The sequence below is a fragment of the Capricornis sumatraensis genome, chromosome 10 (genome assembly GCF_032405125.1).
Source record: "Capricornis sumatraensis isolate serow.1 chromosome 10, serow.2, whole genome shotgun sequence".
Classification (NCBI taxonomy): Eukaryota; Metazoa; Chordata; class Mammalia; order Artiodactyla; family Bovidae; genus Capricornis; species Capricornis sumatraensis.
Window position 1 is genome coordinate 61,183,979 of NC_091078.1, and position 27,347 is coordinate 61,211,325.

General features: G+C 41.4%; 1 protein-coding gene and 1 non-coding gene across 2 annotated transcripts in view; both read left to right on the top strand.

Moving 5' to 3' along the window:
* The window catches only part of ABHD5 (abhydrolase domain containing 5, lysophosphatidic acid acyltransferase), a 38,475-nt gene that overhangs the window by 4,842 nt on the left and 6,286 nt on the right, over positions 1-27,347 (top strand). Inside the window, exons 2-4 of the mRNA XM_068982056.1 lie at positions 15,712-15,797; positions 18,330-18,702; positions 25,430-25,584. Of these exons, the coding sequence (XP_068838157.1) occupies positions 15,712-15,797; positions 18,330-18,702; positions 25,430-25,584 (614 nt within the window). The remainder of the gene's footprint in view (positions 1-15,711; positions 15,798-18,329; positions 18,703-25,429; positions 25,585-27,347) is intronic.
* Positions 2,226-2,336, top strand: LOC138088043 (U6 spliceosomal RNA). Its single transcript, XR_011145636.1, has one exon. It is a non-coding gene; the product is annotated as a U6 spliceosomal RNA (small nuclear RNA).

Consider the following 27,347-nt stretch of genomic DNA (forward strand, 5'->3'; position numbering starts at 1 on the left):
ACTTATATGCAGAGTACATCATGCAAAATGTCAGGCTGGATGAAGCACAAGCTGGAATCAAGATTGCTGGGAGAAATATCAATAACCTCAGATAGGCAGATGACACCACCCTTATGGTAGAAAGTGAAGAAGAACTAAAGAGCCTCTTGATGAAAGTGAAAGAGGAGAGTGAAAAAATTGGCTTAAAGCTCAACATTCAGAAAGCTAAGATCATGGCATCTGGTCCTATCACTTCATGGCAAATAGATGGGGAAACAGTGGAAAGAGTGGCTGACTTTATTTTCTGGGGCTCCAGAATCACTACAGATGGTGACTGCAGCCATGAAATTAAAAGACGGTTACTCCTTGGAAGGAAAGTTATGACCAACCTAGACAGCATATTCAAAAGCAGAGACATGACTTTGCCAACACAGGTCCATCTAGTCAAAGCTATGGTTTTTCCAGTGGTCATGTATGGATGTGAGAGTTGGACTATAAAGAAAGCTGAGCACCGAAGAATTGATGCTTTTGAACTGTGGTGTTGGAGAAGACTCTTAAGAGTCCCTTGGACTGTGAGGAGATCCAACCGTTCCATCCTAAAGGAGATGAGTCCTGAGTGTTCAATGGAAGAACTGATGTTGAAGCTGAAACTCTATACTTTGGCCACCTGATGCGAAGAGCTGACTCATTTGAAAAGACCCTGATGCTGGGAAAGATTGAAGGCAGGAGGAGAAGGGGATGACAGAGGATGAAATGGTTGGATGGCATCACCGACTCAATGGACATGAGTTTGTAAACTCCGGGAGTTGGTGATGGACAGGGAGGCCTTGTGTGCTGCGGTCCATGGGGTCCTAAAGAGTTGGACATGACTGAGCGACTGAACTGAATTGAACTTAGGTTTTTGGTTCTTCTGGTCCTCCAGATTAAGAAATGTGGTACTGTCTTTTCACTCTCCCTCCCCCACCTCCACTGATCCAAACACAGAGTCTATTACCACGTCCAGTAGCCTCTAAGTGCAACATCACCTTTCCAGCCCCATTGTCAGCTGGGGTCTCAATGTTCTGTGCCCATGCTTTCCACATAACTTATGGAAAGTTAGTTACTTTTACACTCCCAAGAGGCACAGTCTAGTATGTAGCACAACCACCCACAGTAGAGGGCTTCCCAGGTGGCTCAGTGGTAAAGAATCCGCCTGCCAGTGCAGAAGATGCAGGAAATGCGGGTTCGGTTCCTGGATCAGGAAGATCCCCTGGAGAAGGAAATGGCAACTCACTCCAGTATTCTTGCCTGGAAAATTCATTGGACAGAGGAGCCTGGGGGCTACAGTCCCTGGGGTGGCAAAGAGTCAGACACTGTGAGCACTCATGCAGTCACTCGCACACCCAATGTGGTGGTATTATATGTCCTCAGCCTGACTTCCAAGCCCTTTGCAGGCAGTGAGGCTGCTAACTTTGGAGTCTTATTTCCTTCCTGTGCTCTGGGCTCAAGCCATGCTGTGTCTTTCATTGTTTCCTACACATGTGCCTTGCTTACCTCTCATTTTTCCATGACTTGGTTCAAGTTGATTTCTCTGACCCCAAACAGAGGGTGATCTCCCTTCTTTTAAGATCCATGGTGTTTTCCTGCACTTTCTTTATGGCGCCTCCATCATGTCCTGTAGTATCGTTTTTCTGTCCTTGTTTTGTCAGATCATTGAAGACAGAGCTTTTGTGTTGCTCAAATGTCTGGTTGAGCCCAAAGGGGCTTTATAAATAGAAAGTTTCAATAACATTTTAAGAATTAAACATTTCAACTGTTCTAAATTTATGCTGACACAAACATTAGGATAAAAAATCCTAGTACTTGATTATTCATTTTGCAGTTAATTTAAATTTTTTTATTCCAAAATATCAAAGTACATCAGTAGATACTGTTATAAGAAATTCAAAGTTTAAATTTGACTAGGATGAGTTTGAGCAGTTAGAATCATAAACGTAAATTATATCAGAGAATTGTGAATATGGTTCTTCTCCTTGACCTTGGATGAACCAACAGGGAACCATGCTTCACTGTTTCGCCTGTTCTCCAAAATGCCAGTTACAGACCAGCAAATGCAGATGTCATTCCTGTGACAAAGAACCTAACAAAAGATTTTAAAGTCCCATGGGTGGTACACTTAGTAAAAACAACACTGACTAACACATTTCAGAATAAAATGTGCCTCTGAATGAATCCTTAAAGTCTATATTATTTATAATAGACGTTCAGTGCTCGCTTCGGCAACACATATACTAATAAAATTGGAATAATAACAGAGAAGATTAGCATGGCCCCTGCACAAGGATGACACACAAATTCGTGAAGCGTTCCATATTTTTAGAAATTGATTGTTAAGCAGATCTGTACACAAAAATAAAACTATAAAAATAACAAAAAAAATGGCATGTTAATCATTTAAATTGTGACTTGTGTGAGACATACTCTTTTTTTTTCTTCTTCTTTTCCTGGGTAGGATTTAAGAAGTCATTTTCCAGGGGAAAAAAGGTCTTTATTTGCCCAGGGGTTATCATTTTCACTCTGGAAGTTTTCAGTCATTCACTGGTTAAGGAATTATTTCAGAGGAATACATATATTTATAACTCTAATCAGTTTGGATATTTATAATAAAAATGAAAACCTCATAGTTTCTCTAAATGAGGTAGATAGAATACTTGCTTAGAGTAGCTTATAGAGAGCAGTAATAAACATAAGTTTTTCTTTCTTGATAGTACCAGTCAGTATAGGCCATTTTAAACAAACCTGTAATATAATGAAATTCTCTTAACTTGTAACCTAATTAGAAATGTTATTTAAGTAGCCAAAAACTATGTGGAAACTGACCACACTTCTGTATATTTTCTTCAGAATACTTTGAAACCTCTTCCACTGTTTCACAATATTTACAGTTTGTGCAATTCAGATTTAGTAATACTATGGATAGTCAAATGCCTTAGAGAAGAAAACAGGAATTACTAGGAAATTTAAATGTTGATAGCCTAGGATACAAGTACAATGTTAATGCTATTTTTTAAAAAGAGAGAGAGAGAAAGAGTACATAGAAAATTCAGGGGAAAAGTTTCAGTTTTTATTTTAGAACTCGGGATACTTAAAATCAGATTCTTGAGTTAACAAACTGTTCATATGCTGAGCACATCTTACTGGCTTTCCTTAGAGTTGCCACCTTTGGTATGGTGTTTTAAAGCTTTTCTTACTGAGAAGTCTGCTCGCTAAAAGTATTGCTTACATGTTACAGGTTGCAAAGCAAGTTTATTTAGTATTTTGTTTAGATGCTTTGGGGCTTGAGTCCTCAGCCTTCCTAATGAGGTTGGTTCTCAATAGATAAGTCAGTGTATGATAAAATCTTCCTGATGCCTTAGATAGATAGAGTCCCTATCGTGAATGTCTTATCTTTATATTACAGCTGACACTTTTCATCTCTTCTGAAGTCAGGGCCTCAGCAGAGTATGATGGTATTTACTGTTTATCTGCTTATTAGAGAAGTTAATTTTTGCATTTTTGTGTATTTTCCAAAGTTCTGAGGAGGCAGCCTTGTATCTTGTTCACTGTATCATGGCCATGGTATATTGAGTTGTTCTTTTGGACTTTGTGCCCTCAGAAGTATGGCTGGACATCTGACAAACCTCAGACTGTGTGCTTAGTTCCAATCTCAGTCTTGCACACAGTAAGCCGAGAAATGCAAAAACAACTCTGAATGGCATAGGAGATTTTGTGGAAGAGGCAAAGGGTTTCTTTGAAGATGAGGTCAATTTACCCCAAAGACAGGAAGTGAGGTTGGATGGGTGTTTTAAAGAGTTGAATCATAGAGGTTGCCAGCTAAGGTGTGGGAACTCATGAGCAAAAGCTTATAAACTGAAGGGAGGAAAAGGTAGACCTTGCTGTCACTCTTTAAAAATGTGCTTTTGAGCCTATATGCACTAACACTCAATCCTGTAGAATAAGAAAAAAATTAAGGCAGTTTATATAAAACATTGTCATCTAGTTAAGGCAAAAACTGATGAGACAGAAACACGAGGCCCAAGGGAAGAGAGGTGTCTTTACAGTTCCATTAACAGTGAAGATGAACTTTTAATGTATTTTGTTAAATATATATTTTTCAGTTTAAATATACTTTAGAAAAACTCCACTTAAAAAAAAATTATCTACTTGAAAAAGCTGCTGTAAAAAACCTAGAGAGTTATTATTGGCCCCTCTTGTGGTTGAAGAGCCCTTGTTTTTAATGTAATCCAATAAAAAGCCTTGCAAACATAAAAACATTATTTTGCCCCTTCTCCTTGAGTTAAGGCAATCACTGGGAAGCAAAATGCAGAGACAAGACAATCCTATCCCTTAAAAATTGGTTTTGTGATGAGTGATGAATAGGTGAAGGTAGGCATGATTCCTGTATTAACGGCTGCCGTGTCGCATTTTAAATTCTAGTGCCTTGTGCATAGTAGGCGTAAAGAAACTGAAATTTTTTATATATAATTTGAATACTGAAACAAAGATTGCATTTGTGTTTCCTCTGCCCCAATGTGTCTATGATGTGAGGGGGAACAATAGTAGATATAGTTCATTTTACTTGTATTTTTTGTTTTTGTTGTAGAAAGAAAGAAAGTGAAGTTACTCAGTCGTGTCTGACTCTTTGTGATCCCATGGACACCAGGGTCTTCCATCCATGGGATTTTCTAGGCAAGAGTATGGAGTGGGTTGCCATTTCCTTCTCCCGGGAACTTCCTGACCCAGGAATCAAACCCAGGTCTCCCACATTGTAGGCAGATGCTTTACCATCTGAGCCACCACTGGCCTGATTCTCTTTGGCCAAGAACTGTGCTGTTATTGAGGGATATTTGATGAAAAAAATTAATGAAATTGAATTGTGAGTAACTTCCTATTGGTACTAATTCATGTACTTGTGGCCAGACATAGATGTTGATGACCATCTTGTCAAGAACTTTTTTTTTAAATTTTAAGCTCTGAAGAGCATGAGATTCTTTTAGTTGCCTGTTAAGCTGCAACTAAAAAACAATAGTTTTAGTTGCAGCTTAGCAGGCCGTTGAATAAATTGAAAATTTCATTGCTGAAGACTTGAGTTGTTTTTCCTTTATAATTTGTCAATAGTTTGCATATTTGCAAATAATCTGATAGTAGTAATGCTTTCTGTTATCTTGATACCTTGATAATAAGTTATAGGTAGCATTTGTCAGAGATGCCTAGAGGTCTTACCTCCTGTTAATTCAGAAGATTTGAAACGGGTTGCAGAGAATGTTAGATTGGAGCCTCATTTTAATATAGGCTAGTATGGATCTTCTGTTCTATCCTTTTTTTTTATTACTGAGGCATAATTGACATATATCTTTGTATTTGTTTCAGGGGTATAACATAATGATTTGGTATTTTTATATATTGCGAAATGATCATCACAGTCAGTCTAGTTAACCATGCAAAGTTACAGAATTTTTTTCTTGTGATGACAACTTTTTTAGATTTGCTCTCTTAGCTTTCAAATATGCAGTACAGTACAGTAACTATAGCTGCCATGCTCTGCATTGCATCCCCATGACTTACTCATTGTATAGCTTATTTATACTTTACCCCCTTCACCCATTTTCCCCACTCTCCTCCTCTGTCAACCACCCGTTTACCTCTGAGCTTATTGTTGTTATAGTTATTTTGAAAGATTCCACATGTAAGTGGGATCATATGAATTTGTCTTTCTCTGTCTGACTTAATTTCATGTAGCATGATACCCCTAGGTTCACCCATGTTGTACAAATGTTAATATTTCATTCTTTTTTATGGCTGAATAATATTCCATTATGCATATGTTTTGTGTAACATACACTCTTTCTCTATCAGTTTGTTGATGAACACTTAGGTTTTTTTCCATATCTTGGCCATTGTATTGTAGATAATGCTTCTGTGAACACTGGGGTGCATATATCTTTTCAAGTTACTTGTTTTGTCTTCAGATAAATACCCAGAAGTGGAACTGCTGGATCCTAGGGTAGTTTTATTTTTTGAGGAAACTTCATACTGTTTTCCACCAACAGTGTGCAAGGGTTCCTTTTTCTCCATATTATCTCTAACATTTTTTCTTTCTTACCTTTTTGATGATAGCCATTCTAACAAGTGTGAGAGGATATCTCATTATGGTTTTGATTTACATTTTTCCAATGTTAGTGATCTGAGCATCTTTTCATCTGTCTGTTTGCCATCTGTATGTTTTCTTTGGCAAAAAGTGTATTCAGATCCTCTGCCCGATTTTTAACTGGACTTTTTTTTTTTTTTGCTCTTGAGTTGCATGAGTTCTTTATGTATTTTGGATATTAACCTCTTATCAAATTTATGATTTTCAGATGTTTTCTCCCATTTTGTAGGTTGCCTTTTTGTTTTGTTGAGGGTTTCCTTTGCTGCACAGAAGCTTTTTACTTTAATGTAGTTGCACTTGTTTATTTTTGTTTTTGTTATGTTCTTTAAAAACTGATACCTGAGTGTTTGGCTTCCAACCAGCCTAAATCTAGGTGCTGACTGAGATCCTCCTCTTTGGGACACTGTGTTGGCACACCCTCAACTACTGGGAACTAGTAAAAATAAAATTAGCTTCTTGGACAATCACAAAGGATTGAAAGACAACCAGGAGCTAGGGCAGGGCTGAACAATAAGATTCATCTCCTACAACCAACTCTTTACCATTGGGAGAAGTGATTGTTTTTAATCTAATGCATAGAAACCAACACAGAGAATCAAGCAAAATGAGGAAACAAAGGAATATGTTTTAAATGAAAAAACATGATAAAACCTCAGAGGGGAAAACCCCGGATCTGGAGGTGTCCCATGGGCAGCAGTCACACAAATCAGGGCTCGGGAGGATTGGACGAGCTCCCTTCTGGAAGATGCTGGTGAGCTATAGCAAGGCAGAGGGTGAGTGTAAAAAGGCATCCCCCAGGCTGTGCTCCATGAACGCACCTCTGTAGTTGCTCATGTGTGCCACACCAGAAACCTGCTTCTAAGGCCAAAACTCCTGGACTAATAAACAGGCCTCTTCTGAAAGAGACGAGGGATGTGTTTCGTCTGTGTGGTGTCCTGGGGGTGGTAGTCTTCAAGAAATGTCTCTGTGATTGTTACAGCCCCATGGCACCCAGGAACACAAGCCCCTCTGACTGCCAGAGCCGGGGGAAAGAAGAGGTGTCCTCTGGATCAGTTCAGTTCAGTCGCTCAGTCATGTCCGACTCTTTGCGACCCCATGAATCACAGCATGCCAGGCCTCCCTGTCCATCACCAACTCCCAGAGTTTACCCAAACTCATGTCTATCGAGTTGGTGATGCCATCCAGCCATCTCATCCTCTGTTGTCCCCTTCTCCTCCTGCCCCCAATCCCTCCCAGCATCAGGGTCTTTTCCAATGAGTCAGTTCTTCGCATGAGGTGGCCAAAGTATTGGAGTTTCAGCTTCAGCTTCAGTTCTTCCAATGAACACCCAGGACTGATCTCCTTTAGGATGGACTGGTTGAATCTCCTTGCAGTCCAAGGAACTCTCAAGAGTCTTCTCCAACACCACAGTTCAAAAGCATCAATTCTTCGGTGTTCAGCTTTCTTCACAGTCCAACTCTCACATCCATACATGACCACTGGAAAAACCATAGCCTTGACTATGGATAGCAAACCTAAAAATTGGGTCAGCAAACAGAAGATGGCAGAGAGCAGGAAGATGATGTCCACCAGTCTCCGTCCCTGGGGAGCATCCCAGCAGGTCCCTGCCCCTTCTGCCATCACTTTAAGACTAGGAAGTGAGTCTCTCACATGAACCCGGGTTGCTTTCAGAGGGCTGCTTCTGGGCCCTGGTGCCCGTAAGGCTACACACAAGCCCTTTGAGAACCATTCCTTGGTGTGCCACACCCCACGTGTGTCCTGGCCTTGAGCCTTAAAACCACACATTTTGGGGGCTCATCTTTCAGGTGCCAGTCTTCAAAGTGAGGGAGCCCTATGTGGGTTATGAGCTGTTTGCTCCTCAGGGAGAAGCTCTGGGTTTTGCATTACCTCCTGATTGTGGGTAGCTGCGCTCTATAGTAGCGTTTACGGTGAGATTGTGTCTCAGCCTTTCCCACCTGCTTCGAAGTGGTTTCTCTCTGGTTTGCCCCTTTTATGGAGGACTTGCTCAGCCAGTGTTTAGGTTATTGTCAGAGGAGACTGTTCCATCTATAGCTGTGGATTCAGTGTGTGCGTGGAGGAGATGAGAGCAGGATCTTCCATCTAGAACTGGAACCCCAGCATTCTTCTTTTCACATATTGTCTCCACAGTATAACCTACCTGCCATGAAAACCTGACCAAGTACATTTGCTTATGTTGTTTTTCAGTCACACAGTCATGTCTGACTCTTTTGTGGCCCCATGGACTGTAGCCCGCTAGACTCCTCTGTCCATGGGATTTCTCAGGGGAGGATACTGGAATGGGTTGCCATTTCCTGCTCCAGGGGATCTTCCTGAACCAGGGATCAAACCTGAGTCTCTTGCATCTCCTGGACTGGCAGGTGGATTCTTTACCCCCTGAGCCACCTGGGGAGCCCACTCCTGCTTATAGTCCTGTCCTGTAATCCTCTGTGTGTATGTGTGTTCATATGCATACGTACATACATAGTTAGGAAACTTACTATGAAGTCTTTATATCTAAGGATAAAAAGACAAGAAGAAATTTGACTAGCAGATAAAAAGGAAAATTTTATGTATGTGAAGAAAAAAGTGTGAAGTACCATGCTTCTGATCACCTTCCTAAATTGTTCATCCTGTTGATTACCCTTTTCTTGATTGACCTTTTTGCACTGACGTTTGTTTGTTTTTTGTTTTGTTTTGGGAGGTTCAGGCCTGTAACTTTCCCCCGTCCTATCTTCTAACGGGAACCGGTGGTACTGGAGGTGCTCTCTGCCTATAGAAACGATCCTCGTTTGCCTTCCTTCATCCGCGTCCTTTATTTCTTATGACCAAGGCCTTCATTTCACACACACAGTTAGGAAGCACTCACATGGCCATCAGCCAGTTAGTGTTTCTGGCACTGGCGATATAAGAATGATGTTAAATGTGGGTTTAGCATTCGTTGTGCTCAGAGTGCAATACAGCAGATAAATATCGTAAATGAGTAACCAGAGCAATACTACTAACTGTGTCTGTGACAAGGGTCAGAGGAGTGACTAATGACTCTTGGGATCAGGGACAGTAAGTATCTCAGAAAAGACAAGGCATTCTGGACCAAGGGAGAGCCACAGAGGCATAAAATATTGTGGAATTTGGGGAGTTATGAGGTACTGAAAAAGTACAGTGTGAAAAGACTTAAGATGGGGAGAGGTTAATCTATGGATGGAATGTGAAGTATTTTCTGTGTGGGTCTGAGGAATATGACTTTGTTCTGTAGGTAATGACAACTCTTCAGACGCTTTAAGGAAAGTGGTCGCCTGAGAAAAAAGAGTTTTGAAGTCACTCAGTTCAAGTCACACCTCTATTTATGTCATTTACTTACGGGTGGCATCACCAACTCAATGGACATGGGTTTGGGTGGACTCTGGGAGTTGGTGATGGACAGGGAGGCCTGGCGTGCTGCAGTTCATGGGATAGCAAAGAGTCGGACATGACTGTGCGATTGAACTGAACTGAACTTACTAGCGGTGTACTCTTGGGCTTTTTGCTTGACATTTCTGAACTTCAGTGTTCACATCTGTGAAATGGGTGTAGCCTGAACTGAGAGTATGTTGGATTGTGAGTGACTTAATCATTCAGCAGACATTATTGAACACCTGTTATACATAATGCCTAGAGAAATTTCATAGGGAAGGGAAATGCAGTAGGATGAGCCTACAAACCCTAGAAAAATGTGGTAGGTACTGTATCAACCTGTTCAGAACTTAGCATGTTTTTCTATTCAATGCTATTCTTTTCTTTTTTAAAGAATTTTTTTGTTGTTGTGAACCATTATGAAAGTCTTTATTGAATTTGTCACATTATTGCTTCTGTTTTATGTTGTCATTTTTTTAGCCACAAGGCATGTGGGGTCTGAGCTCCCCAACCAGGGATTGAACCCACACCCCTGGCATTAGAAGGGGTGGACCACTGGATCACTGGACCACTATGGAAGTCCCTCACAGCTATTCTTATTCATGTATTCTTGGTTGTTATTGGTAGCATCTCAGACAGAAACCTAGGAATCCTCTATTATCCCTTCTTTGTAACCAATTATCAAATTCAGACTGTTTACCTTTTAATTTTTTTGGTATAAAATTTTATTATGATGAAATGCTTAAGTTTTTATGTGTTCATTTGCTGCATTTTGACATACATGCATACATCTATGTAATCCAATTATATATTAAGATGGAGAGCTTCATAGTCATCCACATCTAATTCATTGCAACCAGTACACTTAAGGTGAAGCAAAAAACTTCCTATCATGAATGTATATTAATATGTTAGGTATTGGGATAGAAACTGACCATGCAGTGAGTCCTTACCTTCAGGGATCTTTCAGTTAGGTGAGGATACCGATGAGTAAATGTGAGCTTGAGGACACAACTTGAGAATTAAGAAAATAGAGCTTGATTACAGGAGTCCATCCTGCCACCTTGATCTGATCGTCTTTGGGTATGTGGGAGAAATGGACTCTAATCTGAGGTTGATAAGAGTCTAATGAATCATGGGAAGAAGGGGAGAGGTATATTCCAAGGATATTCAGGTCCAGGGAAGAGGACAGGGAATGTTATACGTCTAGAGGACAGAGAATAAGAAATGCCAAAAATAGCATTAACGCTTCAAGTGAAAGGCTGGAGAAAGGCTGCAGTTCCCAGTGCAGGTCAACTAGAAGTAGCCTTACCTTTGAGACAAGCAGTTTACGTAAAATGAAATTCTCTGTCAGTTTATCTTTGCACTCCCTCTGAACCTTATATAAAACTCTTATTTTATGCCTCATCAATGTTAGTGAATCATAGCTATTGTTGTCAGGATAATATCAACTACTATTTATCGAGTGTGTTTACTCTACCTCGGAACATACTTCCTGCTTCGGAAGACATGCGGCAGTGGGAAGGCAGGTAGCAGGGGCACAGGCGACTGGAGGGATCTTGCTCTGGGGTGAGGAGTAACAGCAGCCACCAGAACCGTGAGGAGACTAGGAAAGAGTTTTTTGCTTAGAGCCTGCATTGGGAGGGTGGCCTTGCCAGCAGCTAGGTTTCAGCCCAGTGACACTAAATTCAGGCTTCGCGTCTCCAGAGCGGTGACAGACTGAATTTCTGTGGCTTGAAGCATGTGGTAATTTGTTAGAGCAGCCATTGGAAACAGTGCCCTTGTCACCTCGCCCCATGCACAGCATACTTCACTGTGTACGTGTGCTCATGCCTTTCCTGCACGGGGACTGCCTGAACCACCACTGCAGTTTTCGAAATATCCTCGGGTTTCAGTTCAGGATGGTGGAGTAGAAGCCTGTGTGCTCATCTCCTCCCGCGAGAGCACCAAAATTGCAACGAGCTGGTGAACAGCCATCGACAGGAGGATGCTGGAACCCACCAAAAGAAAGATACCCCACGTCCAGAGACAAAGAAGAAGTCGCAGCAAGACGATAGGAGGGGAGTGATCACGATAAAATGAAAATCCCAAACCCACCAGGTGGGTGATGCACAGACTGGAGAACAGTAATGCCAATGAAGTTCTCGCACTTTTGTGAAGGTTCTGAACCCTACATGAGGCTTCCCAGCCTGGGAATCTGACAAAGGGACTGGGAATCCCCAGGGAACCTGTCCTTGTGGGCCAGCGGGATTCTATTCTAGCCTTTCCAGAGTTCTGAGGGAAGACAGAGACTCCAGTCTTTGAGGGTACAAACAAAATTTTGAACACACGAAGACCCGGAGGAGAGCAGCAGTAACCCCACTGGAGACTGAACCAAAACTAGTGTTGGAGGGCCTCCTGTGGAGGCGTGGGTTGGCAGGGGCTCATTGCAGGAATGGGGGCACTGGAAGGTCTCCCTTGGCTAAACCCTCTTGGAGTTCACCATTAATCCTACCATAGAGTCTATAGACCCCAGGGCTGGGTGGCCCCAGGCCAAACAACAACCAAGGAGGGAGTGCAACCCTACCTATCAGCAGATAATTGGATTAAAGCTTTACTGAGCAAGGCCCTGCCTGCCAGAGCAAGACCCAGTTTTTCCCGTGCCAGTCCTTCCCATCAGGAAGCTTACACAAGCCTCTTAGCCTCATCCATCAGAGGACAGATGGAAGCACAGTTTCGCAGCAGCTAAAACAAAAACCGTATTACAGAAAGTTAACTGCGATGAAAAAGCAGAAAGTTATGTCCCAGATGAAGGGACAAGATAAAATCCCAGAAAAACAACTAAATGAAGTGGAGATAGGTAACCTTTCAGAAAAAGAATTCAGAATAATGATAGTGAAGAAGATCCAGGATCTTGGGAAAAGAATGGAGGCAAAGATTGAGAAGATACAAGAAATGTTTACCAAGGACTCAGAAGAATTAAAGAACAAGCAAACAGAGATGAAGAACACACTAGAAGGAACCAATAGCAGAATAACAGGCAGAAGAATGGATAGATAACCTGGAGGACAGAATGGTGGAAATCACTGCCACAGAAGAGAATATAGAAAATAGAAGGAAAAGAAATGAAGACAGCCTGAGACCTCTGGGACAACATGAAACACACCAACATTCACACTGTCAGGGTCCCAGAAGGAGAAGAGAGAAAGGACCTGAGAAAATATTTGAAGAGATAATAGCTGGAAACTTCCCAAACATGGGAAAGGAAATAGTCAACCAAGTTCTGGCAGCATAGAGAGTCCCAGGAAGGATAAACCCAAGGAGGAACACACTGAGACACATAGTAATCAAACTGACAAAATTTAAAGACAGAGATAAAATATTAAAACCAAAAAGGAAAAAAATGGCAAATAACATACATGGGAATTCCCATCAGGCTATCAGCTGATTTCTCAGCAGAAACTCTACAACCCAGAAGGGAATGGCATGATAGATTTAAAGTGATGAAAGGGAAGAACCTACAACCAAGAATACTCTACTCAGCAAGACTCCTTCAGATTTGAGGGAGAAATCAAAAGCTTTTCAGACAAGCGGAAGTTAAGAGAATTCAGCACAACCAAACCAGCATTACAACAAATGCTAAAGGAACTTCTCTAGGCAGGAAACAGTAGAAGGGAAAGATCTACAGGAAATAAACCCAAAACAATTAAGAAAATGGTACTAGGATCATACATATCAATAAATACCTTAAATGTAAATAGATTAAATGCACCAACCAAAAGACATAGACTGGCTGGGTGGATGAAAACATGTGCATGTATGCCCTTCCACTCACCACATCACTCTCTTGACCCTGCCTAAGTTGTATGTAATTATTTTATATTGTTAATCATTTTCCAATTATGGCTTGCAGTTGTAATTATCTCTTATTTTCTGTCTATTGATTGTGAAAACTGATAAATATCTTTTACTGTTGTGATTACATAACTATGACTAGAATATTACTCATTTAATATTATTGTATCATGATTGATCAGCAGAAAAATAACAGAACTCTGTATCACCAAAACTAGGATCTAATAGAAGAACCTGTCATCACTTTTTACAATCCAGATGCATATCAGAATTATCTTGAAATTTTTTGAAAAGTACAAATGCTCAGGTATTGCGTTTTTTCTCCAGAGCTCCAGATATGTTTCTAATGAGCAGTCATGTTTAAAAACAACTGGACTATATGATGATCTTTTACTTTTATCTAGTTTGTTTCATTTTTTCTATTTCATCTTCAGTGCTCCCATTTCATTTAGTTTTATGTTCTCCAGTTTTTCCATCTCTTTTTCTGGGGGGAGATGTTCTTTCTCAAGCCTTTGTCAAGTGTAGTAGAAAAGCTTTTGTATACATATATATATATATGTATGATATATGTATTTTATAAACATGAATTTTTGCTTAATTGGAAAAATTATGACTTTTTGATTTTACTTGTTTGACTTAGTATGAATAGAATGTTAGATTTCTAATTAAAAAATAGAAATGCAACAAGCAACAAAGGTTTACTGTATAACATAGGGAACTGTAGTCAATATCTTGTAATAACCTATGATGGAAAATAAATTCAAAAATAGTATATGTGTATTTGTATAACTGAATTACCTGCTGTGCACCTGAAACATTGTAAGTCCACTATACTTCAATAAAATTTTTTTTTTTTTAAAAGAAAGAAATACCCTATTTGTGAAGATCCAGTCCAAAAGCAACTTCCTGATCCCTTTAGGGAGAATAAATCATTGTTAGCTCTGTTTAGTAACTGATAACGCCCCAAGTGAATGGAATAGTTCCGTGAATAGTATTGTGTGCTTAATAAGGAACTGTGGAGTGAGTTCATTCTATCATGTATTAGAATTGTTGGGTCTCCTGTTTCTTCCATTAGATTTTTTTTGCTTTTTTTATTTTTAAAATTGAGATATAATTAACATGTAGCATTGTTAAGTTCAAGATATACAGCATGTTGATTTATCTATTTATATATTGCAGCATGATTCCCACCATAGCTTGGCTATCAGCTCTACCATATCTCATAATTCTCTTTTTTGTGTGTGGTGAGAACATTTATATCTAGTCTCTTAGTTACGAAGTCTACAGTACAGTATTGTTGACTGTAATCACTATGCCATGCATTCAGTCTCCAGAACTTATTCAGTCTTCTAGTTGTAAGTTCTTACCCTCACCTGGTTTAATTTTTCATTATTCCTCATCTTCTTGTCTCCATCCCTGGGCCTGAGCCTTCATTCTGGCTGTTGCGTCTCCTCCGGAATCTGCTTCGTCCTCTCGAATTCATTTTCTCTCACGAGAAGGGTCACACTTTAAGCGATACTGGTCAAGTGCTGAGCTCTTGGGAGCTGTCAGGTGGCCGCTGATGTCCGGCGTCATGCCAGGATGTGTCTCTGCGTTCTGCTGCTAAGTCAGGATCTGAAGGCTCCCCCTCTGTTGGGTTTGCTACGAGCCTCACTGTACCTTTCCTCACCTCTTGCCCAAGGCCTGCTTGCTTGTTCTCTGTCTAGCTGTCTTCCGCCAGATAGATGCCTGGGACATTCTCATCATTTGCTGTTTGCTGGAATCCAGAGCTTTTAATACTTAACCCGGTCATGCTATGGTAGATTGAACATGGGCCCAATCTCTGCGTTTGTTTTAGGAATGTGTTCTACTCTTAACCATAAGATTTGAAGCCTTTTTTTTTTTTATCTCATTCTTTAATAAGATTTCTCTTCTCTCTGCCCTCATAGAAAGCATTTTATATTTGCTGCGAACCTGCCATTGAAATGATTGAACTCATGGTCTTTGACTTCTTGTTCTTCCGCCCTGATGAGAACCTGTCTTGCAGTGGGGTGGGGAGGGGGTGCCTTTTTTCTCTTTTCTTGTTCTGTCCATTTTTAGTCTACTTGACTGCATGGAGTGTGACTGTCCATGAAAGTAAGATGGACTTCGAGATCTACATGGAGGCTTTCAGGTTGAAGGTGTCTGTGTCTCAGTTCTTTATCACAGTGCTTTGTGCCTATTTGGTGAATTTGTCACCTGCAGACAGCTCCCTCATCACACAGACAGTGAACTTTCTATTCTGCTTGTCTTCTCCTTGTGTAACAGTTGGGAGTTGAGAAGAGCTTGAACTCACCTCTTTGTATTTTGTTTTGATGCTCTAGGTCAGGATGGCTAACTGGTTGGCTTCCCACATGGTGCCCTACATCAACCTCACACCTTAAAGAAGCTGAAGAGAAAATTTTAAAATGTAAGGTTTTCTTCTTATAAATGAACTGAACTGTTTACTAAAATAGGTCCAATATATTGCATTGCCTTGAAACTGAAGATAAGATTCTGTTGTGTGTTAGTTGTTGGCAAAAGAACTTTTTTTCCTTTTTCATGTCATCAGTGTGTGTAAGTGTGGAAAGAAGGCAAGGGTTCTCAAACCTTCTGGTCTTGAAGTCCTTTTATACTCTTCAATTAAGAAGTACCCCTAGGGTGTTTGTTTAGTGGTTATAGCTATCAGTAGTTACTGTATTAAAAATTAAAACTGTATAATTTAAACTATGGTAACTTATTAATTTACTTAAAAACCCTAGCAATAAATGCATGGCAGCTTAAATACGTTTTCTAAAAATAGCTACTTTCTGAACAAATGTATGGAGACAAGTAACATTGTTTACAAGTTTACAGCTCTGTTTAATGTCTGGCTTAAGGTAAGATCCCTGGATGCCTATATGTGCTTCTGCATTTAGACTGTTGGTCATCACTTACCATGTGTTCTCTGGAAGGCTCCACTGTATACACATCTGAGAATGAGAGTGGAAAAAACAGGTAAAGTCTGAGACTGTTGCGAAAATAGTTTTGACCTGGGAAGGCCTCTCAAAAGGGTCCCCAGCTCACCAGAGGTCCCCAGACTGTGCTTTGAGAGCAGCCTGCAGGTGCTGCAGCGTGAGCAGCCTTGTCTTTGGAATAGATGGTGGAGGATAGCCCTGTAACCTGGTCTAGGCCCAGGAGCAGCCGGGGTTTACAGGATCTTGGGCAAGCCCCTTCCCTGTCTCCTAGCTTTTGCCTGTAAGAGGAAGTGGGTGTGGTGATCCTTAGAATTCTTCCTGGTTCTAGGATTGTAGGATTCTTGATGTTGACATCATAGTATGGAAACTTTTTCGTTTTTGTTGTTTCTTGTGAGTGCTGAAGTGTACCCACACGTGTACTCTCAGAGTATTCCTTCGTGTCTGTGGATATACTTTCAAGTAATGTTGTTTACTGTGCAGTTTTGTTTAGAGGAGGAGGTTAAGTGGTGTACATCTGTGATTATTGTGTATGTTTGTGCAGTTACTTACACCTGTTTTTCATCCTCTCTGCCACAAATGAATTTCGTTGTAAATTTGAATGATTCAGGAATAAGTGACCGTAACTGGATATATCCCTGGAAGGGGACAGTTAGCCTTTTTACGTGTATTTTTAACATGAAACTCCACTGGGTAATCTTCTTCTCTCCAAAGCTGGGAAGGTTGTCATTGTGGTTTACTAAGTGAAAAAATTCTTGTCAGGAGATTTTTTTTTTTTAAAAAAAGGGCAGGAGCACTAGGAACTCATTTCATATGTCTAATGAACATAATGATTTCCTCCTGCTAGGTTCTAGGGATGCAAATAGGAGAATTGGTCCCTGCTCCGATGTCAGACACAGGAGCACCAACTAATACAGGGAGATGAGCTCTCATAGAGGTCTCAGGGAGTTTTTATAGGAATACTCACACGATATCTATGTTCAGAATGCCAGTGTGGTTGGGCTTGGCACTAACGCCAGCTCACCTCCCTCTCCAGACTGCTGTCATTTCCCCTCATTCAGGTAACGTGGACTTCGTTAATATTCTCAACAAATGCTGGGTTTCCCTTTCGGCCACCATGTGGGGACAAAACTGAAGATGATTTCTCAGGTTAAAGGGAAGAAACTCGCGGTTCTCCGGTGTTTATCCACTGCAGACATATATGCGCAATTCCTTAAGGGATATATCTAAAGTGAAGCTGTTCAGTTGATAATGTGAGGTAAAAGGGTTTCAAATTAGTTCCATCTTTAGTCAGTTTGGGGGGAGATGTAAAGTATTTAGTCCTGTAGCACTGAGGATAAGAAAGATGTTTTATCTACACAACTGTGATTATTTATTTTCTCTGGAGTATTTATTTTGTGGATCTGAACTCAAGACTACCTGGCACTCCCATTGGAGAGTTCCTGCCATACCCTGTGATCTTTTCCTACTAAACCTAGTGGTGGCTTAAGATTTCAACACATGTTCAATACGCATCCTGTCAATCCGTCCCTAAATTCATGATGACTTTCTAGGAAAAAGTATTTCTTTTGAGTCTGACTTCAATCTCTAATGCTTAGCCTTCAAGTGTTCTACACATACAAGGTACAATTACTTTGTTATTGTCGGTAAAGCCAGAGACCTTAAAATAATGGATTCAGTGACCACTGTGTCCCTCTCTAGCACCCTCCACTGATGGATGTGGAAGGAAGTCCAAAGAGCTAATATGACTTGCCAGGAAACCTAGGACACAGGTACTTGAGACTTGTCTGAGATAGCTCTTCCTACTAAGGTGTGAGATATGGTCATTAAGAGTTACTTGGTTCAATAAAATGTGTACTTTTTTTTAAGGGCTGACATAGTAAAGGCTAAAATCATGTAAATGCATACTAGGTGGTTCCTAGATGATTAATTTCCAGTTGCTCTGAGACTACTCCCCTTCTCAGAAGTCATGAGGCTAAACAGAATTTCTCTTTTTATGTTTCCGTTAGGTGTCCCCTGCACATACAAAAAAGGACCTGTTCGTATATCTAATGGAAATAAAATATGGACGCTGAGGCTCTCTCATAATATTTCAAATAAGACTCCACTTGTCCTCCTCCATGGTTTTGGAGGAGGTCTTGGACTCTGGGCACTGAATTTTGGCGATCTTTGCACCAATAGACCTGTCTGTGCTTTTGACCTGCTGGGCTTTGGACGAAGTAGTCGACCCAGATTTGACAGCGATGCGGAAGAAGTGGAGAATCAGTTTGTGGAATCCATTGAAGAGTGGCGATGTGCCCTTGGACTGGACAAAATGATCTTGCTTGGACACAACCTAGGTGGGTTCCTGGCTGCTGCTTACTCACTGAAGTACCCATCCAGGTGAGTGGGGGTGTCAGAAGAGAGGCATCCAAGCATCCGTTTCCAGTTCCCCTCTTTGGTGGTGGTTGGTGTCTGATCCTTCAAAAACAGACATTCTCTTAAAGGATCCTGTAGATCGAACAGCCACAGCTGATATCCAGTTTAGTAGCAGAAATAATATTGTCTGGTTTTCCTGTTATGTCTGCTACATAGGAGGCTTGTGAAAGGACTTTTTATTTATTAGAATGTACACAATTTAAGCCACAAGTAAAAACTGTTGTGTTGTTATGATTTACAGTTATTATCATCATTAGACCTATGGACCCAGCAGGCTTTTCCTAGCCTTTTCCAGGTTTCAGGAAGCAGCAGTAAGAAACCAGAGAAATTAGAACACATAGGCTCTTGTGCTGTGTTTATGGCTTAGAGAAAATCACTTAACTCTAAATTTTAGTTTCCTCATCTCTAAGCTACAGAAAATACACCCACATTATATCTTGTAGCATTTTTATTCTACTGTGCCCTAACCTTTATTGCTATAGAATTTTTTGTCAGAGTCATTAGATTAATGATTGTTCACTTCAGAATCTTTGTAGCATCTCCTCCTTCCTTTACTGTATTTTCTTATGCTGTTTCCTATTATTTATGTTGCTAATCTGAGAGGAGGTCACATTGGCATGCTCAGAAAATAGAAGCAAAGCTCATTTTTGTTTTGTTCATCTTTTTGGAAAGAAAACAAAAAATGGTGAGCATTTTTGTGCTGCTAGTGTGTTTTTCCACTGAAGTCATGGACTCATCCGGAATCGTGACCGACTTTGAGGCTGGCGTCTGTGAATGGGATGATGGCCACTTGCAGAGTGTGGGTGCGCCTGCCAGGCCATGCCGCTGCATCGCTGCAGGTGCTGTTCACACAGCACAGTCCGCTCTGTGCTGGAGGGTGAAACAGTCTTGCCAACCGGCAGGTCTGTGCTTTCAAAAGAAATCCAGATTTCCTTCTTCTAGTTGGCTTTTTGGGATTACTGTCTTTTTCAAGTCCTACTCTCAGTGATAAACAACTGCCTGTGTTTGTGGGGAAAGAGCGATTGCTCTTCTGGTGTGAGGCAACATGGCTGTCTGTGGAGGCTGGGCTTCCCCTGCTTCTGGTTAGGTATCTATTTTGCTTTTATTGGAGTGTAACCACTTTACAGTGTTGTGGTAGTTTCTGCTGGGCAACAGTGTGAATCGGCTCTGTGTACGCATATACCTCCTCCCTCTGAGTCTCCCTTCCCCCGCACCCCACTCCCCAGCCGCCTGGTCATCACGGAGCCCTGAGCTGGGCAGCCTGTGCTGCACGGTGGCGCCCCACTCACTGTCTGTTTCACACAGTCACGTGTGTATGGCATTGTTGCTCTCTCGGTTCATCCCACCCTCCCCTTTCCCTCTGTGTCCACAAGTCCATTCTTCTTGTCAGTCTTGTGGTATTTATTCCCTGAAGGTGGGACATGGCACTCAGTGGGCCAGGCTCTGGTCATGAAACCGTACGTTACAAGTTCCTGACCCTTCATGGCTATCTGCCATTTAGGTCACTTGGTGAGATTTTCATTTGCAGTTGGGAAATGCTCTAAAGAAATAAGATGCTTCAGTGATTTAGAAGGGAATAACCACTTGAAAACCATCTATAAAAGAGAATAAGGGAGCAGAAGATATGTAAAATAAAGCATTGAATTGACTACATTTTAGAAAATGATTCTTGAATGTTTGTGCCTAATAAATCTGAACTACTGTGTGAGGACCAAGAACCACTAAGTATTAGCAATGGATGAATGAGAGAATGCTTGAAATAATTAGCATGTTTAAATTGGCTGATTGCTGCTAAATAGAGTGAAACTACAGAATATGGTGGATATGAAGGCCTATATTTTTTGCTGCATAAAAATTGAATCTTGAAACACAAGTTGATTTCACAATAACAAGGTTCTTTGGATTTTTAGAGATCCCAAGTCATGAGTGAAGGCCAGTGTGTTTTTTTCTTATTACTATTAATGGTCCCCACTTGTGTTAATTTCTTACCTTACAGAAATTTTTCCTCCTCCATCCTGACAAAGCAAATTAGTTCAAATTTACATAGAAGATCTGATGTTATGGCTAACTGAACAATTCAGCAGAGTCACAGATCCAGACGTAGTTAAACACAAGTGATGGCCACCTACATGTGTTCATAATTATAGCAAGCTCACAGTCAGTGAGGTTTAGCATTAGGTGTTTCTTCAAGTTGCACTCATACTAAACACATGGGTGGTCGTCAGGGTCACCATCTGTGGAATCTGAGAGGTTTCACCTGAGCCAGAAAAGCTGCTGGGTGGCATATACGTATTTCCTCCGGTGCAGTAGTCTGTTTTGTATTGTAAGGAACTACCTACTCTAAATGTCACTTATCCAACTTTAACTTGAGCCAAGTACCCTTTTAAAAACTTTTGTTTAATTATTGTGAGAGAGAGGTACAGAGATGCCTTATGTAATCCCTGTTCCTACATGTGCACAGCGTCCCCTACAAGGACCATTTTTATTATGCTGTCATGAGTTTAAAATCAATCTTTGCATTTCACAAAGACTTCAGTGGGAGGGTGAGAAGAAGGGGAAAATGGTCTAATAGAGACCAAATGAAATTCAGTTAATTTCCTTCACTCACTGTGCATCTTGTCTTTTTTTTTGAGTGGACTTTGAGAATACCACTTTCTGCTTTGCTGCCTCAGGTATGACAGATACAGTTTTCATCATTTTTCTCCTAAGAGAACCACAGCTCTTTAACTTCTGTTGTTTCTATGCATGGAGAAAAAAACCACAGAAGCAACTTTTTTTTACTTGCTGGGACTTAAGTCCCAATCTATACGTATTAACCCTGTCTTTTATGGGCAGCCCTGTTCTTTCATTCTTGGTTTATTTTTATAGGATGGTTTGGGGAGAAGAGTGAAAATTCCTAGTTTAAAGTACTTGTTTAGGAAGGATTCCAATAATAGAGAACAAGTAAAAACTGATTTTTTCCAGTTTTTGGTACATTAGGTCAGCCTGTGTGCTTTTTCTCTATAAGCAGCAGAGTGCCTCTGTTCGTAAAAGTTGTTCTACCTTGTGGCAGTGACCCCATATAGTTCCCAGATTCTTGATACTGATTATCAAGAATCAGTAATCAGTGATTCAGCAGTTGTGATACTTGATGTAAGAGTACCTGGCTAAACCTTCCACTGAAATACCGGTGTTGAATGAAACACTAACATTATAATCCAGCAGGTTGTGTGTGTTTAAATAATGTTGAGTGACTTTGTGTGCCTGTAAGGCTTACAGTGCATTGGGGGAAGAGACAGAAATAACCACATGAGTAGCATGCCAGCTGTGAGATCTCTTGATGAATACCTGGCCCTGTCTCAGGGTCCCTTATGGTACTCTGAAGAAGTACAACTGGAGCTGACGTGGAGGTCTCAAAGGAAAGTAGCAGGAGAGCACTCTAGGCAGTAGGGACAGGAATCGCAAAGGCCCTGGGCCGTTCTGGAAAAGCAGTGCGGTGGATGGGCCCAGAAGTTACGACCTGATTAATAGATTATTCCATATGGAGGCACAAACCTCATGTTCCTTTCCCAAGAATGACCTTAGTTCATCTCAGTTCTCGTACCATGATGTGTAATGATTAGGCAGGTTGCCTGTGATTTTACTTGTAGACTGGTGTGCTGTATGGCAAGCAGGAACCGCTGTGTGAGGTGTCCTGGACTGCTGTGCTGCACTACAAAATCTTCATCAAGCAGCATCTGATCACCATAAGGTGGCAACAGAGGGAGAGTAGAGGAAACCAGCAAAAATAGCCAGAGATACCATCTCCTTTCCTACATCTGTGCGTTCCTTTCTAATTTTCTTTTACTTCGGGCTCCTGCCACTCAGGATCCCATGGGCTTCTCCGCTGGCTCAGTGGTAAAGAATTCACCTGCCAAGTAGCAGAGATCCAGGAGACGTAGGTTTGATCCCTGGGTCAGGAACATCTCCTGGAGGAGGAAACAGCAAACTGCTCCATTTTTGCCTGGAAAATCCCATGGGTAGAGGAGCGTGGCAGGCTACAGTCCACAGGGTTGCAAAATGACTTAGCAACTAAACAACAAGTCAGGATCCTGTACAAAGACAGTCTGTTTTTTATAGGTATTTGTTATAAACTAAGGAAAAGGACACTATGAAAACTTTTATTAAAACTTAGAAAGTGTTTAGTGAAGAAATTATTCCAAGTCACAACAGAATAGGTTACATCTGGTCTTTTTCACTCAAAGGTTTTCAAATCATTTTGCTTTTGATCTTGCCTGGCTGTCTCCTGACCGTGTGGAGCTGGGCTGAGCATTTCTTATTGGTTCCTCTTGAGATGAAAGACTGACTGTTCTACTTGACCCAGTTAGAGGTATTTAAGTTCATTGTTCTGTGCTCCACCCTCCCCTCAGTAGCTTGTAACTAATGGGAAATACCTGGGGCTAACTTCATCTTGAGAAGGTCTCATTTGTGCACTGACTTCTTTCTTGTCCTTTTCCTTGTTCCCTAGTAGGTCCTGTAAACTCCTTTGTACACTTTGGTTCTGGGTCTGGCTGTTTTGTTGTATTATTACTGGCTGGTGGCTGACTTTATGTCACATGAATGTCTGCTTTGTATAGCCTCGTTGGCATTTAGGCTCAGCTGTCCCATGAGCATGTTGGAGCAGGTGTTATCTACTTCTTAGGCCTAGAGGCTGTAATCTGGTCATCATCTTCAGACTCAAGACCTCCTGTAGTGACTAAGCTGGAGAAGAATGCTTCTTTATGTTTTGAAACTGATGAATTGTTCTCTTGTTCCTGCTTTGCTGGTTCTTTGTTTTTCTTGTAGTTTGCATTAGTCTCTGAATCTCGATGAAGATGTCTGATAAGCTGACTCACATGCTGTCTGGCTAGACCCATTCTTTAAGCCTAGATGTGAGCTGACAATCCCATCAAGCTGTCTTCTCTGGGATATTAGAAGGTGGGTTCTGGATTACTGTAGAGTTTGGATCCCAGGTAGAGCAATGGTAAAGAATCTACTTGAAAGTGCAGGAGACACAGGAGACGCAGGTTCGATCCCTGCATTGGGGAGCTCCCCTGGAGACGGAAATGGCAACCCACTCCAGTGTTCTTGCCTGGAGAATCCCATGGACAGAAGAGCTGGCCTGGCTACAGTTCATGGGGTTGCAGAGTCGGATGCGACTAAGTGACTGAGCACTCACACACACACATACATTAAAAGTAAATGATTCCTGTGAAATGAGTCACACAGTACATCTCAGCTTTCTTCTCATGTCACCAGATGAAAGATGGGGCTGAGTATTCTCCAAGGCTCCATGGAGCTCTATGCTCTGGGTCTGTCCTCTGAAGCTTTCTGTCTGAGAAAATGCTGTCATAGCAAAGTACTCATTACTAACTAATCTGTGCTGACAAAAATACTGAAACTTTTTATTATTCATTCATTTATTCTGGCTTTTCTGGACCTGGGCTGCTCTGCGGGCTTCTCTGTAGTTGCAGCGAGCGGGAGGTGCTCTCTAGTTGGGGTGTTTGGGCTTCTCATTGCAGTGGCTTCTCTTCTTACGAAGCACAGGCTCCAGGTACGTGGGCTCAGTAGTTGCGGCACACGGGCTTTATTGCTCTGTGGCACGTGGAATCTTCCCAGACCAGGGATCGAACCCGTGTCCCCTGCATTGACAGGTGAATTGTTGAGCACTGGACCACCGGGGAAGTCCAAAAATAATGAAACTTTTTACACTGGGAATAACAGCTATCTGTTCCCATATTCTGGTTTCTTCACCTTTCTATTTCAATTGTGACTTAGGAAAGGGACTTCAGAATCATTGTCTCCTCATCCTTGGGAGATCTTCGCTGGCATCCGTTGGCTGTTTTGGCTACAGCTGAATATTGTTGAGGATCTTGATGATGTGTGGTGCTGTGATGCAGTCAGGAGGACATGGTCTGGTTTTCCCTCATCGAAAAGACGCTTCATTAGATGGAAAAATTAAAACTCTTGATGCTGTGAAGCAATTTGATATGGGTTTGAACTGAAGCTATTCTATCTCTTTAATCGGTAAAGAAGAAAATTAGGAAAGAATTAGGAACAGAATCTCATGCCAGGATGTCATGATGTTATGGGTAGGGTACATGTGTTCCTGTTCATCAAACTGAAATCCCAAACTAGGGGGTGTAATTTTCGGCTCATAGTGTTACATTATTTTCGTGTTTGTGAAAAGTTCATTCAAAGTCTTTTTGAATCCCCCCAAAGTCCTAATGCTTCTTAAACTTATAGAATGATTTGGCTCATAGGAAATAACTATTGTTGGTGCCTGAAGTTTTTTTATGAGTGTATTATTAATCTCCAGTCATTTCTGCAGTGTCAACCTTGAGGTATATGGAACCGTATCATTTGCCAGAGTGTAGCTTAAACAACAAATGCTATCTTTTCTTGATTCTCAAGAATAGCTACAGTTATCACATACCCTTTCACACATCCGTTATTATCTACATTTAGATAGATTAAATATGAAGCCCTCCTTCTACCAGACACCTCTCAAATCCTACCTAATCTCATCAGTTCACATATAATAAGAGTGAGATGTAACCTGTTCAGTCCTCAGTTTTCTCTTCAGTACCAGGTGTTTGAAGGAGGTTCATTCTACCTTTACAAATCATGTAAGTTCTTAATAGTCCTAGGGTGAATTTGCCAAATGATCTTTAGTCTGTTCTTTCCTGTACAGGGTTAGTCATCTCATTTTAGTGGAGCCTTGGGGTTTTCCTGAACGACCAGACCTTGCTGATCAAGAGAGACCAATTCCAGTTTGGATCAGAGCCTTGGGAGCAGCGTTGACTCCCTTTAACCCTTTAGCTGGCCTCAGGATTGCAGGGCCCTTTGGTGAGTGCTTTTATATCTGTACCCTGTGTGTGCGTTTGTGCTCAGTCACTCAGTTGTGTCCCACTTTGTGACCCCACAGGCTGTAGCCCACCATGCTCCTCTGTCCATGGGATTCTCCAGGCAAGAATACTGGAGTGGGTTGCCATTTCCTTCTCCAGGGGATTTTCCTGACCCAGGGATCAAACCGCATCTCTTTCATCTCCTGCATTGGCAGGTGGATTCTTTACCACTGTGCCACCTGGAATGCCACATATCTGTATCCCGGGAGAGCAAAATGTTTATAGAGAACAACAGAGGTGTATTTGCTGATTACCATTGTTAGTTAACATCTTGAAAACAAAAACCTTACTTTTTCTCCTCCTCCTCTAAAAAGTACCAGTCAATGCATAAAGATAACTGAAACCAGGCTCCTCTCCTTAAAGAGGAATCTTTGTATGGTAAACATTACAGATAATTAGCAGGCAGTTCAGTTCAGTCGCTCAGTCATGTCCAACTCTTTGCGACCCCATGAATCGCAGCACGCCAGACCTCCATGTCCATCACCAACTCCTGGAGTTCACACAAACTCATGTCCATTGAGTCGGTGGTGCCATCCAACCATCTCATCGTCTGTCGTCCCCTTCTCCTCCTGCCCTCAATCTTTCCTAGCATCAGGGTCTTTTCTAGTGACTCGGTTCTTCACATCAGGTGGCCAAAGTACTGGAGTTTGAGCTTCAGCATCAGTCCTTCTAATGAACAGTCAGGACTGATTTCCTTTAGGATGGACTGGTTGGATCTCCTTGCAGTCCAAGGGACTCTCAAGAGTCTTCTCCAACACCAGAGTTCAAAAGCATCAATTCTTTGGCACTCAGCTTTCTTTATAGTCCAACTCTCACATCCATACATGACTACTGGAAAAACCATAGCTTTGACTATATGGACCTTTGTTGGCAAAGTAATGTCTCTGCTTCTTAATATGATGTCTAGGTTAGTCATACCTTTTCTTCCAAGGAGCAAGCGTCTTTTGATTTCATGGCTGCAGTCACCACCTGTAGTGATTTTGAAGCCCCCAAAAATAAAGTTGGTCACTGTTTCCATTATTTCCCAGTCTGTTTGCCGTGAAGTGATGGGACCAGATGCCATGATCTTAGTTTTCTGAATGTTGAGTTTTAAGCCAACTTTTTCATTCTCCTCTTTAACTTTCATCAAGAGGCTCTTTAGTTCTTTGCCTTCTACCATGAGGGTGGTGTCATCTGCATATCTGAGGTTATTGATACTTCTCTCAGCAATCTTGATTCCAGCTATGCTTCTTCCAGCCTGGCATTTCACATGATGTACTCTGCATATAAATTAAATAAGCAGGGTGACAATATACAACCTTTATGTACTCCTTTCCCAATTTGGAACCAGTCTGTTGTTCCATGTCCAGTTCTAACTGTTGCTTCTTGACCTGCACACAGATTTCTCAAGAGGCAGGTCAGGTGGTCTGGATATTCCCATCTCTTGAAGAATTTTCCACAGTTTGTTGTGATCCACACAGTCAAAGGCTTTGGCGTACTCAGTAAAGCAGAAGTAGATGTTTTTCTGGAACTCTTGCTTTTTTGATGATCCATGAATGTTGGCAATTTGATCTCTGGTTCCTCTGCCTTTTCTAAATCCAGCTTGAACATCTGGAAATTCACAGTTCACATAATGTTGAAGCGCCAGCACCCCTAATCCCAGTAGGGCTCACCAGCTTAGGTGTCAGGTCCTCCTTTGATGAGCTGCTTAAGAGCTTTAGAGGC